We start from the raw sequence: 20,334 nt of genomic DNA, 5'->3' as shown, positions 1-20,334 counted from the left end.
CTCTCTCTCTCATCTTCGCCTGCTCGAGACCTTCGCAAGACCAGCCACCGACCACCGTAAGTTTGAATCCAACGATCGCTATCCGGTAGAGACACCTAGCCACCGACCTGTAGCAGCCTTTTGAATCCCGCGGGCCAGATTTGATTGGACAAGCCATTCGTTTCCCTGACCTGGTGGGCTCTTCCTAAGCTAAGTATTGGCCAGTAGTGATAGGTTTATTATATAGAAAGTAGTATTAGGGTATTAATATTGTTTGTTGTATATAATAAATGACCGTTGTTTTAATCCTTACTAAGTGGTGTGCTGTGTTATTAATCATAACCTGAACTTGAACCACGTGGCGGTATCATAAAGATACCTGGCAACTCATGAGCAAAGGTGACCTAAACAGAGCAAATAGACTAAGGTTAAAAAGAGCAACAAGCTCGTGTAGGAAATAAGACAGCCAGGTTCAAGATAACAAGAGTCAGTTTTATTGCTAAACCTCACTCAGGTGAAGCAGAAATTAACAAAAAATGGTTAAAATGTACAAATTTGTCCAAGTACCCACCAATGCAAAAACACACACAACCCCCATCCCACAAGCATAGAAACAAACAGATCAGATTTTAAAGTATCAGATTTTAAAACTTGGCCAAGCAAAATTTAAATTGTCTGGATGCTTATTTACAACTGAAAGGTAACTTTCCACAGTAGCTGGTTTCCACTGGAGCAGTTAGTCTGCAATTGCGGATTGTCTTTTTCTCTTGGAGACAGTGGTATAAATTCAGTATCCTCCCTTAAGAACTTGTGGTTTGCAACAATGAGATTTTCTGATGGTTTTTCAAATCACAAACAGCGCAGTTTTGATGAGTGAAGTTCCAGAGGAACTCAAGTGTGGGGATCAGGCTGTTTCCCCTCCTATTCCCATGGCAATCTATCCAGTATCTTTTTTTATGTCCAAACGCTGGATCAAGTGACCTCTCTCTGGTTTTAATCTGGGTTTAATTTAGCCACCGTCTCTAAGAGCTCCATGAGCTCTGCATCCATAAAGCAATTTGTGTCCTCCACAAATGCAACATAGTAAACTGTTGTAGGTCAGTGCCTTTTACTCAGGCAAAGTAATTTTTAATCTTTAACATGCATGTGCCTCGACATGAAACATATGTCCACCAATTACATTATAAATTAGTATTTCATATAACACACCTTCAGAACAATGTTGATGGTTCTAACTATGGGAGGTGGACGCTACTTTGTTTATATCAATAGACTACCCATTGCTTTTCACAATCAATGGCCTGTTGTGACATGACTGAAATTCAGGCTTTCGAAAATCTTTTATTTCATTTGCAACAGAATGCAGAAGCAACAACAGAAGAAATGTCACTATTGAAACCAGGTTATATCATCAGGTCGTTACATAGCCACAAGAGTGTGGTGATATGCATCACTGCAAATGCACGGTTAATGTAGATATCCTAGGACTAAATAAACACTAGAGGGAGCATCAGAGACATCATGACACACAGACATTCAACCAATAGGTCAGTAAGATAGCACACATGGGCAGTCAAGACACCAGAGGTGATACTACCACAAGGGGGCAACCCATATAAAAGGACAGGGCACACATGCTCTTCCTATTTTCCACAGGCGACACTCAGAGAGACAGGGGCAGATCAGGAAGCATCACACCCACCGCATGGATTAGAGCAGACTGGTTAGTTAGACTGAGTTACAATGGCAAGATTAGCAGGTGAGTCGAACTCAAGTCAGAGAATTGTTAACTGTTCAATAAATGTGTTAAACCTATCTCCAAGTTTGAACCTTCCTTTGTCAGAGTATACATCAAGGAAGCAGCTTATGCTACATTAAGAAGCACAACACAACAAACAGTTAACGTTTAAAGCCTCCTTAAAACCTGTTCCGAAAGAGCCTGCGTTCACCTGCAAAAGGAAGCTGGTCCTTCAGCTAAAATTACCAACATTAAAGCAAAATACTGATGTTTCGAATCGAAAAAAAATGTTCTAAAAACTCAGATCTGTCAGCATCTGTGGAGAGAGAAAAACAGAGTTAATGTTTCAAGTCTGTATGACTTCTTCAGAGCAGCTCTGAAGTGTCATATGGACTTGAAACGATAACTCTGTACTCACTTCACAGATGCTGCCAGACCTGCTGAGTTTTCCAGTCTTTTTTGCTTTCATTACAGGAATTACCAAGGCTGTCTACAATACCTGCTATGCATTTCGTATTCCAAAGAAACTCCGTGAAATCCCATCTTCAGCTGTTTTGGCTCATCTGAACTTCAACTCGAGTGGAAAAGCTCCCCTCTCATTGGAAACTCCTTTCTTTTACGGTATCATTTTTGTATGTACATGGTGTGTGTGAAGTAGCAATAAACCTTCCAGGTGAGTGAGCTCGTGAATGAATAATGCTCCTGGTTTAAAAATCCACACAAGTCTGATGCTAGTGTCTTTGTAATAAAACTGTCCACACAGGGGTTTGGGAACACACTTTAGCTTAATTTAAATTAAACCACACTGATTACATACAGATGGCTAGAGGAATTGGGAGGTTTCCGTTGTCACTCTCCTGTCAATAACAATAAACAGGATGGTCTCAATTTTATTAATAACAGTAAAGAAAGGGCACTTACTGCTGACCTAGAGATAACTGTCTACAAAAATATCGTGATCTGTGGCTAAAATTTCCCTTTTTCTCCATGCCAGTTTAAATCTGTTGCCAAATCAAAGGGGTGTCTTGGCATGCCACTCAGTGATGTCAGAAAGCAGGTAGGCAACCAATCAAACTGAAGTATTCACACACAGTAAACATGAAGTTATAAGCACTTAATATCCTTCACTTTTAATTTTCAGATAGAAAAATAAATGTGCGGCTGTATTAAAGTCAAAGTTAAAATAAATATAGTCTCAAAGATATAAAGATTTTTAAATCTTTATGGGGATATTTGACATCACACAATTATAGCATTAGATTTTCAGGGACAGTTAGGATGCTTGGCAGTAATTACCAAGTTAGGCCGCCCTAAAAACCTAGTTATACCGCCTTCAACAAGGTGCGACTTTTTCCAGGATTTTAAAGCGAGACAGCATTAGAGTAGAAGTTCTCGTCAACTCATGAATGCAAGGTAGATAGCAATCTGTGATAAATTCTACAGTGCAAACTATTCAGGAGCATTGACTCACGATAGCAACTTCTGGATTTACAAATTGTTCTGCCCATGTCCAAACTCCCTAATTTGTCATCAGTTTCAGTGGAGAAATTACAACAAACGAAATTACCTCAAACATTGAGGGCAGCACAGTAGCATAGTGATTAGCACAATTGCTTCACAGCTCCAGGTCCCAGGTTCGATTCCTGGCTTGGATCACTGTCTGCGCAGTCTGCACGTTCTCCCTGTGTGTGCGTGGGTTTCTTCCGGGTGCTCCGGTTTCCTCCCACAGTCCAAAGATGTGCAAGTTAAGTGGATTGGCCATGCTAAATTGCCCTTAGTGTCCAAAATTGCCCTTAGTGTTGGGTGGGGTTACTGGGTTATGGGGATAGGGTGGAGGTAGGCGGTTGGGTAGGGTGCTCTTTCCAAGAGCCGGTGCAGACTCGATGGGCCGAATGGCATCCTTCTGCACTGTAAATTCTATGAAAAAAAAATTGACGGCTTTGATGTCATTGCTACAGCAAAATCCAGGCCAATGATGGTAAATGCATACATTAAATTTGACCATGAACAAAAAGCGTCTGTGACATTACGATTTCAGTAGACTTCTACTCCCAGAATTTCAATGAAATTGGATTATTTTATGGTGTTTTTTGTGGATCAGAAGTATATTTGGACATTCACTGTGGTGATTTCTGCAACCTTAATGCAATAGTTGTTCACTCATTGTGTAATACTGTAAACTGGCCATCTGTATGGTTTTAAAATGGGTCAAGGAGAAATAGTCCTGCTACAGAAGGATGTGGAGGCTTTAGAGAGGGTGCAGAAGAGATTTACCAGAATGTTGCCTGGTATGGAGGGCATTAGCTATGAGGAGCGGTTGAATAAACTCGGTTTGTTCTCACTGGAACGAAGGAGGTTGAGGGGCGACCTGATAGAGGTCTACAAAATTATGAGGGGCATAGACAGAGTGGATAGTCAGAGGCTTTTCCCCAGGGTAGAGGGGTCAATTACTAGGGGGCATAGGTTTAAGGTGAGAAGGGCAAGGTTTAGAGTAGATGTACGAGGCAAGTTTTTTACGCAGAGGGTAGTGGGTGCCTGGAACTCGCTACCGGAGGTGGTGGTGGAAGCAGGGATGATAGTGACATTTAAGGGGCATCTTGACAAATACATGAATAGGATGGGAATAGAGGGATACGGACCCAGGAAGTGTAGAAGATTGTAGTTTAGTCGGGCAGCATGGTCGGCACGGGCTTGGAGGGCCGAAGGGCCTGTTCCTGTGCTGTACATTTCTTTGTTCTTTGTTTGTACTCCCAGCCCCATATTTAGGCAAGTACATTTTAAAATTTTACCTTGCAGTGATGACTTGCAGCAATCCGATTACTAGACTGATAGCTGGGATGAGAGTCTGAGTAAATTGGGCCAATACTCTCTGCAGTTCAGGAAAATGAGAGGTGATTCGCATTGAAACATAAAAGATGCTGAAGGGATTTAATGTGTTTAATTAGTTACTAACCGAGAATGCCTCCTGCTGTAGAAGCAATAAGATTAGAAACCAAAAATTACCATAAGATAGTCAACAAAGATGGGGAATTTTATTTGAACATTAATTATGGAAGGATGCACAAAAATGAGCATTTCTAATCTATTTTGAGATCATACCTCTCCAACTTTGGCGCAGTCTTCGGCTTGTTTGTGCAGGGCTGCCCACGTATTCTCATACCTTTAAAAAAGATACAAAGCAATGACATTTCCTGGATTTTCTTTCAATTGATCAAGTAGACATCTAAAGATAAAGTATGAACAAATTTCTGTTTCGAACTTGACATGCTTTGGAGTTCACTTCACTCAGAATACATTTTTGTTTGCAAAAACAATTGCCCTCATTTTTAAATGGGTAATGAAGCAGGGAGGCAAAGGGGAAAAAAAGGTTTTAAAGTTAGATTTGAACAATAAAAAGTTTAATTTTGGAAAATAAAAATAAAGTTCAAATAAATAGGAAACAGAGGACAAAACAGCAAGAATACAACAGAACAGGCCAGGGAAAACAACATTAGTAAAATAATTTAGAATCGGAGTTAAATTTTTTGGTGTTAATTATTTACAACAATGACGCTTCTCTTGGTATTTGGGATTGTTTTATTGCTGCATGAGCAGAACAAAATGCCAACAAGTTAGTGTTTCTCTGAACCTGTCACCAACGATGAGGTAATTTTGCTCTGCTTTTCAGGTGCAAGAATATTAATAGGTACCTTTTAAATTCAGATATTGACAAGTGTGTCATGATATGCAGACACACACACAGTGATATACAGACAAGCAGCTAATGGTCACAGAGAACAGGATATGACCGATAAACAGGCAGGACACTCGGGTGGAATCTGACTATAAAAGGCACGAGGCACTCACACTCCGCCTCTTTCCACTGATGAACATCTAGAGAGTCAGTCAAGGGTGTTGTTACAATCTCACACCTCCACCACGTGGCTAAGAGCTAGCCTGGTTCAGTCAGAGAGAGTGACCACACTTAGGTTAGCAGAGACTCAAACTCACAGAGAACTGTGCTAACTGTGCTATTAGTTCAGTAAACCCGATTGAACTAACTTCAAGGTCTGGAGAATCTTTCTGATCGAAGCTGCAGCCAGTATTAGACCAGTGTACCTAACACAACATGATACCAGGAGACTACTAATTTAAGGTGGCTTACCTCAGTCCGTTCCGTGACGACCAGCAAATGTATCCCGGCACCATGGAGAAGGTTCAGGCACCTCACCAGCTCAGAACCTTCGGCAATCTCAGTGCCAACTGGCGGACATTCAAGCAAAAGTTTCTGCTGTACATCGCAGCCTCAGACCTCGAGGGTGCGTCGGATGCAAGAAAGATCGCGGTTCTCCTCTCAACAGCGGGTGATCAAGCCATCGAACTTCAACTCATTTAACTTCACCGAAGGCCAGGACAAGACAAAGTTTCAGACTATCCTGGACAAGTTCTTAGTCACTGGGAAGTGGACACCAATGAAATCTTCGAGCTCTACATATTCAAACAACGTCTTCAAGGTAAAGATGAATCTTTCAATGCCTTAACTAGCCTCCGCCTGCTAGCTCTGTCCAGCAACTTTGGTGATATTGCTGACTCCATGATCAGAGACCAAATCGTACTTGGAGTTCACTCTAACCCTCAGAGAGCAGCTCTTAAAAATCAAGCATATGATACAGTCGCAATTGAAACATGTACAGTGCATGAGCACGCAAAAATCAGTATTCCCAATACAAATCGGCTGAAAATGAGAAACTTGCCTCCCACGAGAGTGAGTATGCAGGCCATCTCCCGGATGCAGCACCTCAGCATTGAAGACAGCGGCCATCTCGCGTGCTTTTCCCAGAGCCCCACGCATGCGCGATGTGAATGGGATAACGAAGCGGCCGACACCCACACTGCGCAGGTGCAGACGTTTGCCGACTGCACTGCGCATGTGCGACGACGTACACCGCGACACGACGCCGACATCATGACGCCAACGTCATGACATGCCCGAACTGTGGCAACGCCCACTTAAAGGGACACTGCCCTGCAAGAGGCAGGTGATGTTTAAACTGCGGGAAGCCTGGACACTATGCAGCCTTATGCAGGTCTGTACCACCAGTCAGAGGCCAGCGCTCCCAATTCAGACGACGGCGCATCCAGGATGTGCAACGACAATTACAGGATTCTGATCCTGGCAGTACAACGGATCCAGAGGATGAGTGGCTGGAGTCCGCCTACCGAGTGGGCATCATTACCACACGTGAACATGCCACACCTAACTCATCTCACATTCAGTCCAACCTCACTGTGGATTTGGAGGACGAATGACGTGCGGTGATGCAGGTCAACCGCTGCTCCATCCAGTCCAAGCTGGACACAGGTGCTTCTGCCAACCTCCTCTCACAGGCAGACTTCAAACGCATTAAGAAGCTCCCAAAGGTCCTTCCAGCAGCCTGCTAGCTACTGGACTATAACGGTAATGCCATCACGGCACTGAGGTCCTGCAATCTACACGTCTCCAACCGGAGTACCCATGCACGGCTAAGGTTTGAAATTGTCAAGCCGGACAGGGCATCCCTACTGGGCACGCATGCCTGCAAAAATCTAAATCTGGTGCAGCGGATTTATTCAACGACATCCTCCAACGTGGATCTTCAAGCTGGCATTGACAACATCCTCGCTCAGTATCCAGATGTGTTTGACGGGATGGGCACTTTGCCATATCGGTACAAGATCCTACTGCGACTTGATGCCAAGCCAGTGGTCCATGCACCACGCTGGGTCCCGGCTCCGCTGAAGGAGCGCCTGAAGGAACAGCTCAATGAGCTGCAACAGCAGGGGATCATTTCCAGGGTAACCGAACCGACTGACTGGGTCAGCTCGATGGTGGTGGTTAAAAAAACCCTCTGGAACCTGCACATCTGCATTGATCCCAAGGATCTCAACCAGAATATAATGCGTGAACACTACCCCATCCCAAAGCGGGAGGAACTCACCAGTGAGATGGCACATGCACAGTTTTTCACGAAGTTAGATGCGTCACATGGATTCTGGCAAATCTACCTGGATGAGTCCAGCAGAAGGCTCTGCACCTTCAACACACCGTTTGGCAGGTACTGCTATAACCGTAAGCCGTTCGACATCGGAGATATTTCATCGCGTCCTGGAGCAGACGGAGGGCATCGAAGGGGTTCGTGTGAGCGTGGACGACGTCATCATATGATCCACGACCCCGGAGAAGCAGGTTCCCCGTCTCCAGCATGTATTCCGCCGTGTCCACATTAATGGCCTGAAGCTGAACAGGGCCAAATGTTGCTATGGCATGTTGACACTCAAGTTGCTAGGAGACCAGAGCTCTCAGCAGGGTGTGTGCCCGACACAGACAAGGTCAAGGCCATCGCAGCCATGAAGGTCCCGGAAGTCGGCGGTATTGCGCTTCCTGGGCATGGTCAATTTTCTGGGCAAGTTCATCCCAAACATGGCCTCATACACCACGGCCCTACGAAACCTAGTGAAGAAGTCCACTGCCTTCGAGTGGAAGGCGGCCCATCAGGCAGAGTGGTTGGAGCTGAAAGCCAAGCTCACCACTGCACCCGTATTGGCATTTTTCGACCCAGACAGGGAAACAAAAATCTCGACAGATGCGAGCCAGGATGGAATCGGTGCGGTCCTGCTGCAACGCGATGACGCTTCATCCTGGGCACCGGTTGCCTACGCATCAAGGACAATGACACCCACCGAACAAAGGTATGCACAAATCGGGAAGGATTGCCTGGGCCTTCTCACTGGCATTCTCAAGTTCCACGACTATGTCTACGGCCTGCCAACGTTCACAGTCGGATCACAGGCCCCTGGTCCACATTATCCACAAGGACCTTAATGACATGATGCCTCGGTTGCAGCGCATCCTCCTCAAACTCAGAAGGTACGACTTTGACCTGGTCTACACACCTGGCAAGGAGCTCATCATTGCCGATACACTGTCCTGCTCCATCACCGTGCCTAGTGAACCACTGAACGTCATCCGGCAAATTAAGTCACAGGTTGAGTCACAGGTGCAGCTGTGTGCTCGCACCCTCCCAGCATCTGATGAGAAGGTGATTCGTATCTGTGAGGACACAGCCAAAGACCCCCTCTTGCAGCGTGTCATGCAACACCTAGCCAATGGCTGGCAAAAAGGGCAGTGCACTCAATTTTTCAATGTAAAGGACGACCTGACGGTGGTTGATGGCATCCGCCTCAAACTGGACCGGATTGTAATTCCACACAGTCTCCAGAGCTTGGTGCTCCGTCAAATCCATGAGGGATGTGGAAAAGTGCAGTCGCAGAGCCAGGCAGGCTGTCTACTGGCCCGGGATCAGCCAGGACATCGCGAACATGGTCCGTACGACCTGTCAACGCTTCCAGCCAGCGCAGAGTAAGGAGACACCTCAGCAGCATGAAATCAAAACCTCTCCGTGGTCCAAGGGTGGCATTGACCTCTTTCATGCAAATGGTCGTGATTACGTGTTAATCATTGATTACTTTTCCAATTACTCTGAAGTCGTGAAGCTCTCAGACCTCACATCTCGGACCGTCATCAAGGCCTGTAATGAGACGTTCTCCAGGCATGGTATCCCACTCACTGTCATGAGTGACAATGGCCCATGCTTCAGCAGCCATGAATGGTCTCAGTTTGCCCAGTCGTATCAGTTCAAACATGTCACTTCCAGCCCACACTATCCGCAATCAAACGGAAAAGTTGAGAAAGGGGTGCACAGTGAAGCACCTCAAATGCAAGGCCTGGATTCTGCGTCTGACATTGACCTTGCGCTGCTTGTGTACAGGGCGACTCCACTGTACACTGGCATGTCGCCAGCTCAACTCCCGATGAACAGGGACCTGCGAACGACACTTCCAGCCATACACGTGCCCAACCTGGATCACTTCCCGGTGCTGCAGAAGGTGCAGCAACTCCGACTCCGGCCAAAACAGGGCTTATGATGCTCATACCACCGATTTGCCAATGTTATCCCCGTCAGACACTGTTCAGGTCAAGGTCCCTGATGGAGGCTGGTCAGCTGCAGCTGTCGTTGTTCATATGTTGTGCGTCTGGCTGATGGTTCTGTTGTGCGATGAAACAGACGGGCACTGCGCAAAGTTGCCTGCCCGCAACCACATTCTTCTCCGTTTCCTTCTGTTGTTTTGCCACCTCCTGATACCTCGACTCACGAGGCCACCAGTCAGGCTTCAATCCCGCCCATCAAGGCACTGTCATCCCCCCCACCACCTCTCCGGCGGTCGACCAGGATCAGACGCAAGCCACAGAGACTGGACTTATGAACAGCTATGCTATGTTCTGTGTTCTCATATTAGACCGCTGTTTTCACATGTACATGTTCACATCCACTGCATGTATACATGTTAATATTGGCCTATTCTTGTAAATACGTTCACATATGTCATCCAAACATAAAAAAAGGGGGAGATGTCATGATATGCAGACACGCACAATGATATACAGACAAGCAGCTAATGGACACAGAGAACAGGACATGACCAATAAGCAGGCAGAACACTCAGGAGTGGGATCGGACTATAAAAGACACGAGGCACTCACACTCCGCCTCTTTCCACTGATGAACATCTAGAGTCAGTCAAGGGTGTTGTTACAATCTCACACCTCCACCATGTGGCTCAGAGTTAGTCTGGTTCAGTCAGCAGAGTTAAGTTAGCAGAGAGTCGAACTCACAGAGAACTGTGCTAACTGTGCTATTAGTTCAATAAACCTGATTGAACTAACTTCAAGGTCTGGAGTATCTTTCTGATCTAAGCTGCATCCAGCCAGTGTTAGACCAGTGTACCTAACACGACAAAGTGTATATCAATGTAGCTAGTAAATGATTCTGTGTGGTTCTTTAAAATCATTTTCAGTTATTATAAAAGCAGGTTACTCACAGTTAGTGAAAGACACCAATCAAAAATGTTTTTTTTTTAATATAGACCCATAGTCAGCTGTATTAATAATGCTGTACCAAGACTGCCACTCAAATATATCAAGGATTATTTTTAATGCAAAACTATTTTTTCAAAAAATACATATGATAATGCAGCATATGAAAATGAGTTTGAATGGAAACTTGAACAAGATAATCACTTCTAAAAACAAGCACAATGTGCTCTCAGATCACCGATGGCATCAAAAGCAGAAACTCCCAGCCTAAATGTTTAATAGGCCAGAGCTGCAGGAGGGAGGCAATAGTTAATAAAACCAGTGTAAAATTAGTCACCAATCCTGCCAGATCAAAGTTGTCATATGTATAAACAACTGAAATAGATAGAACCACTCCTATAGATTCAGTTGCATTTTAACATAAAAGCACAGTAATAACTACTAAAGTCGCTGACGGTGATTCCAAGATACTTCTGCTGCAATAGGATGATTCTCAATTCACAATTAAAATTATCAACCTTGAATACAACTAAATGACTCTTGCCCAATGAAGATCCAAACAATTTGATGGTTGTACAGTCACAGATGGAAATAATATTTTACTTAATTTGTCATTTTGAATATTTTCTAACATGGGTTGGCAAAATATTTTTGTTTCCATCTCTCCAATCATTTGTGAAGTGTTGCAACTTCGAACAATTAGCACCCATTTGCCAATTTCAGAACTAGATCCCAAATTCACCATTAGTATTTGAACTATTTATTGGTGAATGTATGGCATGATCAACATAATTTAATAAATGTTAACCCAAGTCACAAGGTTTTAAAAAATTACTTGCTGATAGCTAGAGGTGCCGTTTAACACATTCAAATGTAATTTCTCATCCCATTTGCAATAGTAAAGGCCTACATAAACTTGGCATATGGAAACTATGACATCAGTACGTAAGCAAAAAAGAAAATTGGCCTGGTTTAAAGATTGAAAAAAAACAGCACACAGATGGGAGATTAGAGTGCGAGCAAAATAGGAAGAGACAGAAGAACATACCCTAGATCTTCCTAGATCTTCCAATGCAAACATCGTTAAATGTTGAGGCGTTTGCCATTTTTGCACATTGGGACCCTTTGAAAGTCCTAATCCGTACACATGCGCGGTAATTACCGGAACGTTTAAACGTTCGATTGGCAGTTTTGTGCTGCCTTGGCGCCTCCGAAAATATCTCAACACTGACCACAGTGTCAGAGACTTGGGTTTGTCGCATAATGCTAAACCGATACTTACAAGAGCACTGTCTCAGTGCTAACTTCTGGTGTAGGTCAGTTTCAGATCAGTTTCAAGCGCAAACCACCCCACCTCCACCTCAAACTTCCTCAAGGCTGGTGTTGCAGAAAGGGGGCATTGCCTCTATGCCGCTCTTCTTCACCACTGCTCTCTGTAGATGGCTGTGATGAGGAATCAATGTAGCAGTTGCGATAGGAAGATCTTTCATTATCTTTGCAGCCAGCAGCGATCGCATCAGCATTACGACTGGAAGGAAGATCTGGGCCACAGAGCTCTCCATGACCCAGCCAACATTCGCATCTCAACATTGTGAATGTCCACAGCTTTCCTAAATAACAATAATTGTACCCCAAAGAATAATCCACTGGTTATAAAGAACTTTGGCAGGCGCTAAGGACACGAGGCAAATGCAAGTACAATTTATTTCTTTTGAGATCCCACCTTTCAAAATATTCAAACTTGTTCTAAACTCAAATATAGAAAAAAAAGTCTCAAGGTATGGCAAAATGTTTGGATCATCATTTGTACATTTGAAGTGAAATTCTACCTAAATTGTGTCAGCTGATTTTAAGAAACATCACTCCAGGCAGTTATGATTCTATTGTCTGCGGCTAACTCAAATGGCACAAAATCAAATTATCAGCCTGCTGAGGAGGAACCAGGATTGTGGGGCATGGTGGCTTCTCCAAAGAAGCTGTCCTTCGACAGAAGTAAAGATATACAAGGGCACTACCCTTGGGACACTTAGTTCACTCTCAAGTTCAACCACATTCCAAGTAACAACTGTGATAAGGGATTCCATGAATGCACAGGAGTGCACTATATTATAAAGGATTGGAGCATTCTGTATAATAAAAGCAAAGTACTGTGGATGCGGGAAAACGGGAAATAAAACAGAAAATGCTGGAAAAGCTCATCAGGTCTAGCAGCACCTGTGGAGAGAGAGAGAGTTAATATTTTAAGTCTATCTGGCTCTTCAGAACTAAAGAGATGGATAAAAGTGATGGATTTGATACTGTTGATGGGGTGGAGCAGAGTAGGTGGTCAGCGATAGGTGGAAACTAGGAGAGATTTGACAAAGATGTTATGGGCACAAGACAAAGAGTGTTAATGATAGTGTCAAAGACTAAAGGAGGTGCTGATAGTAGCATAAAGATAAGACAGAAGAAAGTGTTAATAGCAGAATAAAGGTCAGCGCTTTGTGAAAGCAAAACTTAAATGATAGATGTCCCTGTTTGGACGGGGGAGGGGGGTTGGGACAAAACCAAATTTGGGCACGGCACATGCTGAACTCTTCTTCCGTCGCCTTCGTCTCCATGCTCACTTCTTTGGCCAGGAGATCCCCCCCACCCCCCATTCAATGAATCCATTCACCCACGTCCAGTATTCTTCCGCTACCTGGAAACCTCCATCTGGCCCCCTAAATGCTGATCTTTTCATTCAGAACTGTCTGCATGACATCGGCCATCTTAATTTCTCTCCTCCTCTCACTCACTCCAACCTATCTCCTTCTGAACTTTCTGCACTCTGTTCTCTCAGATACAACCCTGACTTTGTTCTCTCAGATACAACCCTGACTTTATCAAACCTGCTGATAAGGGTATATTACTGTTGTTATCTGGTGCACTGAACTCTGCCTTGCAGACGTCAAGCGCCAACTCTGACACGTTTTTTCCTACCTTCAGCTGGACCAAAGTCTTACCACTGAACATCAAGCCATTGTTTCGAGGACAATCACTGATCTATCTGGAGATCTTCCCTCCACAGCTTGCAACCTCATTGTCCCCCAATCCTGCTCAGCATGTTTCGACCTCCTTTCCAAAATCCACGAACAGAACTATTCTGATATATTGTATCAACCTGTTTCTGCCCCGTGGAACCCATTTATTCCTATCTTGTCTTAATTCTCTCTCCCCCTCGTCCAGTGTCTTCCCACCTACATTGACAATTTCTCTGATGCCCTACGTCATTTTCCAGTTCCCTGGCCTTAAGCACCATTATGGATCCTAATCCTTCAACAGCTCCATCCCACAGCAGAATGGCCGGAAGGCTCTCCGCATCTTCCTTGAGCAGAAGCCCGAACCACACTACTCTCCTTCACCTGGCTGAACTTGTTCTCTCACCCAAAAATTTCTTCTTTAACTAGTCTCATTTCCTACAAATAAAACGTGTGGCTATGAGTACATGCATGGGCCCCAGCCTATAATTTTTTGCGGTTTGTGGAAGATTCCTTGTTCGAGTCCTACTCAGACCTCCTCCCATTACTTTTTCCATTACACCAATGACTGTATTACTAATAATTATCGTCACAAGTAGGCTTCAATTAAGTTACTGTGAAAAGCCCCTAGTCGCCACATTCCGGCACCTGTTCGGGGAGGCCAGTACGGGAATTGAACCCGCGCTGCTGGCCTTGTTCTGCATTACAAGCCAGCTGTTTAGCCCACTGCGCTAAACCAGACCCTTTTAGTGCCACTTCATACTCTTATCTGGACCTGGAAGAATTTTGCTTCCAATTTCCAACCCTCTCTCACCTTCGCGTGGTCCTTTGCCAACGCTTTCCTTCCCTTCCTTGACCTCTCTTTCTCCATTTCTGGTGGTAGATTGGCTACCAATATTAATTACAAGCCCACGGACTCTCACAACTATCTTTTTCTGCTATTAACACATTCCACTGTCTTATCTTTATGCCAGTATCAGAATCTTCTTTTGTCTTTAACACTATTAACACTCCATTTGTATTATGCCCATAACATCTTTGTCAACTCTCTCTTAGTTCCCACTTGTCTCTGACCTTCCACTCTGCCCAAATCCCTCAAACAGTCTAAAATCCATAATTTTAGCTCTGAAGAGTCATACGGACTTGAAACAGGCACTCGGTTTCTCTTTCCACAGATGATGACAGATCTGCTGAGATTTCCAGAATTTTGTTTTATTGCAGCATTCTGCATTTCTGTCTTAAGGCTAAAAATAAATTGTTTGCAATTCTAACATTGTTCTGTTACATCTGTTTTGTTGGTGTGAATTCTGTTCTCATCATTAAATCACTGGTACATTAGCCAAATTAGCCAATAAAAGATAGTAGGGAACATCGGGACAAATATGAACTGACAATGGTTAACCCTACAGCATGCATACTCCCTATTAACTCCATATGAAGTTAAAAAGACTGTCCACAAAGCTATTTTCTGTCGTGAGGGTTAACAAAGAGCTTTGGCAGATGACATGAAATCATAACAGTTTTTCTATTCAACTACCAACAATAAAAACATTGGATAAAGATTAATGGATTCATGTTGTACAACTGAGCATGTCAAATGCCACTGTCAGCAATATGCCATCACTGCGGGTCCATTGCAGGCAGAGATGGGAGAATTCATAATGGGAAATAGAACATACAGTGCAAAAGGAGTCCATTCGGCCCACCGAGTCTGCACCGACCCACTTAAGCTCTCACTTCCACCCTATCCCCATAAACCAATAACCCCTCCTAATCTATTTGTCACACAAAGGTAATTTAGCATGGCCAATCCACCTAACTTACACATCTTTGGACTGTAGACTGTGGGAGGAAACCGGAGCACCCGGAGGAAACCCACGCACACACGGGGAGAACGTGCAAACTTCACACAGTGACCCAGCGGGGAATCGAACCTGGGAGCCTGGCGCTGTGAAGCCACAATGCTACCGTAGGGGAATGACAGAGAAGCTAATAGTCATTGAGGATTTACGAATGGAAATCATGTCTGATGAGCTTGGAGGTTTTTTGACGATGTTACTAACAAAACAGATAAAGAGTCGATGGGCATTGTATATTTCAATTTTCAAAAGGTTTTTGATAAAGTCCCCCACAGGAGGTTGATTGGCAAAATAAAAGCACATGGGTTAGGGGGAAATATACTAGTATAGATTGAGGATTGGCTGACAGGCATAAAACGCAATAGGAATAAATGGATCATTCTCACATTGGCAGGTTGTGGTTAGTGGGATGCCATCAGGATCAGTACTTATGCGCCAGCTGTTCACAATATATATCAATGATTTGGATGTGGGCACAAAATGTAATATTTTCAAGTTCGCAGTTATTATAAAGCTCGGCGGGAATGGGTGTTATGAGGAATATGTAAAGCGGTTACAGGAGGATTTGGACAGACTCAGTGAGTGGGCAAGAACATGGCAGATGGAACATAATGTGGAAAAATGTGATGTAATCCATTTTGGTAGAAAGAACAGATGTGCAGATTTCCTAAATGATAAGAAACTAGAAAGTATAGATGTGAAAAGAGACCTGGGTGTCTTGTCCATAAGTCACTGAAGGTTAACATGCAGGTACAGCAAGTATTAGGAAAGTTAATGGAATTTTAGGCTTTATTGCAAGAGGATTTGAGTACAGGAGTAGTGGAGCTTCGTTTCAATTGCATAGAATCTTGGTTAGACCGCACCTGGAGTAGTATGTGCAGTTTTGGTCCTCTTACCATAGAGGAAATGCAACGAAGGCATCCAGAGATGGAGGAATTGTCTTATGAAGAGATTGGGCAAACTGGACCTGTATACTCTAGAGTTTCGAAGAATGAAAGTTGATCTAATTGAAACCTACAACATTCTGAAAGGAATAGACAGGGTAGATGCAGTTAAGATGTTTCCCTTAGTTGGGGAATCTAAAATTGAGGACACCATTTCAAAATAAGGGGGGAGTTACTCAGGACTGAGATGAGGAGAAACTTCTTTACACAGAGGATTGTGAATCTTTGGAATTCTTTACCCAGGTGAGCTGTGGAATCTCGACAGGCTGAATGGTCTACTCCTGTTCCTAATTCAGTTTGACAAAGAATTATGAAAGGCTTTGAGTAGAAATTATACAGGTCCATCACAGGATTAGCACTGTGGGTATACTTCTGCTTTAAAACATCTTGAATTTCCTCTGAAAAAAGCAGTTTAATCAAAACTGTTCAATTTCACAGTTCATTCCCACAAAACCTCCCTTCCATTTCCTATCATAGAACATAGAACAGTATAGCACAGAACAGGCCCTTCGGCCCTCGATGTTATGCCGAGCTTTGTCCGAAACCAAGATCAAGCTATCCCACTCCCTGTCATTCTGGTGTGCTCCATGTGCCTATCCAATAACTGCTTGAACGTTCCTAAAGTGTCCGACTCCACTGTCACAGCAGTCAGTCGATTCCACACCCTAACCACTCTCTGAGTAAAGAACCTACCTCGGACATCCCTCCTATATCTCCCACCCCGAACCTTATAGTTATGCCCCCTTGTAACAGCTACATCCACCTGAGGAAATAGTCTCTGAACTTCCACTCTATCTATCCCCCTCATCATCTTATAAATCTCTATTAAGTCGCCTCTCATCCTCCTTCGCTCCAATGAGAAAAGCCCTAGCTCCCTCAACCTTTCCTCATAAGACCTACCCTCCAATCCAGGCAGTCATATTGTATTCAATAAATTATTTTTAGTTGTTTGCAACTTATTATGCATATGACCTCCAATCTTTTTCTCAGTCTTTTTGCACATAGCAAGTGATTTGTTTTAGACTCAAAAAGCAGTTAATAAAAGTACTCGCTAGTTTCTACAATGTTCACTCATGATCGGGTCTGAATAAATCAAGAAAAATGACCTGTTATATTGAAGACCTTCTCATTCCTCCACTGAATTATAACTTTTTTTTTTAAGTCCACATTTCATTAATCTCAGGATTTATAATAATCTTTACTATTGTCACAAGTAGGCTTACATTAACACTGCAATGAAATTACTGTGAAAATTCCCTAGTCGCCACACTACTGTAATGTTCTTCTCGGATGGCCTGATTTATATTACAAGAGCACTTGTAGCTGAACCTATAAACGATTTATTAACATTAACTGTGGGTCAAATATATACAAAACACACAGATGAACAACAGTATGAACATGCACAAGCAACCTCTCTCCCAGCTCCTAGTCAGTCTGAGGTCACCTGCCTCTAACATTCACTTATGTACTAATGAGACTCCTAGTGGTCAGAGAATTACAACACAACCATGCTATCACTATATCCCCTTTTCTTTGAAGGGAGTAAATTAATAAATTATCAGTATATGTACGTGATGTCATTAGCCTAAGAGTTTAACAGTATTCATTTTTTTCTTTAAAATATATATATATATATATATATATATATATACACAAGAGCAGCAAGCATAGTATGTACAAATAGTCCAAATCTACAAATTGAGTCGATCAGGTTTTCTTCTGACTCTGATTGATCTTCTCAAAGTATGACCTTGCTGCTCAGAATTTGTAGATTCAATGTTCTCCATGACATGCTCATGCTCAGGAACTGAATTATTTGACACTGCAGCTGATGTTGATTCTGTCGTAGATTCGTCATCCATCACGTTGTTGTGAAAGTCTTCTTAAAACTAACCCATGCGCGACGATTTCTTCTTAAAATCAACATTTGCTCTGTATGTACATTGTATGAACGAGGTGCTACTTCTTCAAGTACAATGGATTTTCTTGTTCAATTGCCTGAAGCTTCTATTCTCACAATGTCATCACTACTCAGAGGTGGTAAAGTTCTTTTGTTTTGCTTAATGTTTAGCATTTCCTGCAGTATCACTGCATTCTCCTCTTCTTTGCCAAGTATGGAAGTGTGGTACGTAACCTTCTGTTCATGAGTAACTCTGCTGGCGATCTACCATGTGACAATGGTAATGCTTGGTAACATGATTTCGCGAGATATGGATCATTGCTTTCTGTAATGATCGTTTTACTATATGTACACTTTTTACGTTAAGATGTTTGGGATCCATGCCTATACAAGCATCATCAGTTTTTTGTTTCACACATACCATAGAATTTTGTGATTTCTTCTAATCAGCTGAATTTTTAGATTTAAAAAAATCAATCATGCTGATTAAATTGGCTTTGGCACCAGTGTCTAACTTCAATTGGACCACTGTACCATTCACTTCAAGTGGTAGCAGCCAGTTGTCCTCATCAACCACATTTATTTTAAATGGAGTATCAGTTGGCATTTTTTTTTAAAGTGTTGGAGAATGTTTTGATGTCCCCAAACAATTCTTCTTCTCTGCCATTACTCCAACAAACAATGATGTTTCATCACTGGAGACTGTGTCTTCCACTGTGCTGACTGATCTGGGGTTGAGCTTAGAGTAACAATTCTGAGCAACGTGATTTTTTTCCTTTGCATCTGGAACAAAACTTGCCAAATGCTGGACACTGCCGTAATTTGTGCCTTTGACCACATTTTGTACATAGAAATACTTTGTCCTGATCTTTAACCTGTGTGTTGGTGTGCGAGGAGCTGCAGCAACTGGAATCCTTTCTCCAAGAAGATGCCGCCATGACTGAGAAACATTTTAGAATGCTGTGCTGCTAGTTCGTGAGCCTGACAAATCTTAACTATTTGTTCCAAAGGCAGCTCCGATTCCCTCTGCAATCATTCCCTCAGCTTATTTTCATTCACACCAAACACAATTTGGTTCCGAATCATGGACGTTTCCACCCAGGAAAATTACAGGTTTTAGTTTTTAAACTTTAAATCTGTGATGAAATGATCTATGGACTATTCTGTCTTCTGTAAACGTGATCTAAACACATAGCATTCATAACTTTCATTCTTTCTGGGGGTGCAATGTCCATCAAATTTTCGAATTAGTTTATTCAAATTTTTACTATCTTCATCGTTTGCAAATTTAAATGTGTTATACACAGCAATTGTTTCGGGCCTGCCGCTGTTGGGAGCACGGCTACCTTACGTGAAACTGATTGATCTCCTAAATTTACTGCAGTAAGAAACAGATTAAATTGTTGTTTAAACACAGGGCAGTTGTTGTCCACATTACCATGAAATCTGAGGCTCAATGGTGGCTTCAACAACACCATGTAATTCATTCCTGCAGTCTGAAAAATCTTCAAATCTGTGGAACTCAGGGCAGGTTGTTTCTCAGTGTTCAATACCATCCAGCCCAGTACCATGTAATGTTCTTGTCAGATGGCCTGATTTATATTGAAAGACAACTTGAAGCTAAAGCTATAAACAATTTATGAACATTAACTGTGGGTCAAATATATACAAAACAGTTGAATAACAATATGAACATGCAGAAGTAACCTCTCTCCCAGCTCCCAAGTCAGTCTGAGGTCACCTGACTCTAACATTCACTTATATACTGAGAGTCCTAGTGGTCAGTCGGTGAATTACAACATGACCATGATATCACGACAACTACGGCGCCTGTTCAGGTACACCGATGGGGAATTCTGAATGTCCAATTCACCTAACAAGCATGTCTTTCGGGACTTTTGGGAGGAGGGTCTGGGATTCAGGGGGCGGGGTGGGGGGAGTGGAGAAGGGGAGGAACCGGGAATGGAAAGGCCTGGGAGAGGGGATGGGTGAAGAAGAGGAACCGTGAAAGGTTGGGGG

The 20,334-nt window shown here is 43.1% G+C and overlaps 1 protein-coding gene across 5 annotated transcripts in view; it reads right to left on the bottom strand.

Annotated features, from left to right (window-relative positions):
- dtnbp1a (dystrobrevin binding protein 1a) overlaps nucleotides 1-20,334 on the bottom strand; it is a 368,840-nt gene that overhangs the window by 312,036 nt on the left and 36,470 nt on the right. For all 5 annotated transcript variants that reach the window (XM_072509624.1, XM_072509628.1, XM_072509627.1 and 2 more), the window contains one exon: nucleotides 4,817-4,877. In XM_072509624.1, the coding sequence (XP_072365725.1) occupies nucleotides 4,817-4,877 (61 nt within the window). The remainder of the gene's footprint in view (nucleotides 1-4,816; nucleotides 4,878-20,334) is intronic.

Source organism: Scyliorhinus torazame, chromosome 6, assembly GCF_047496885.1.
Source record: "Scyliorhinus torazame isolate Kashiwa2021f chromosome 6, sScyTor2.1, whole genome shotgun sequence".
NCBI classification, from domain to species: domain Eukaryota; kingdom Metazoa; phylum Chordata; class Chondrichthyes; order Carcharhiniformes; family Scyliorhinidae; genus Scyliorhinus; species Scyliorhinus torazame.
This window is presented reverse-complemented; position numbering and strand designations above follow the sequence as displayed.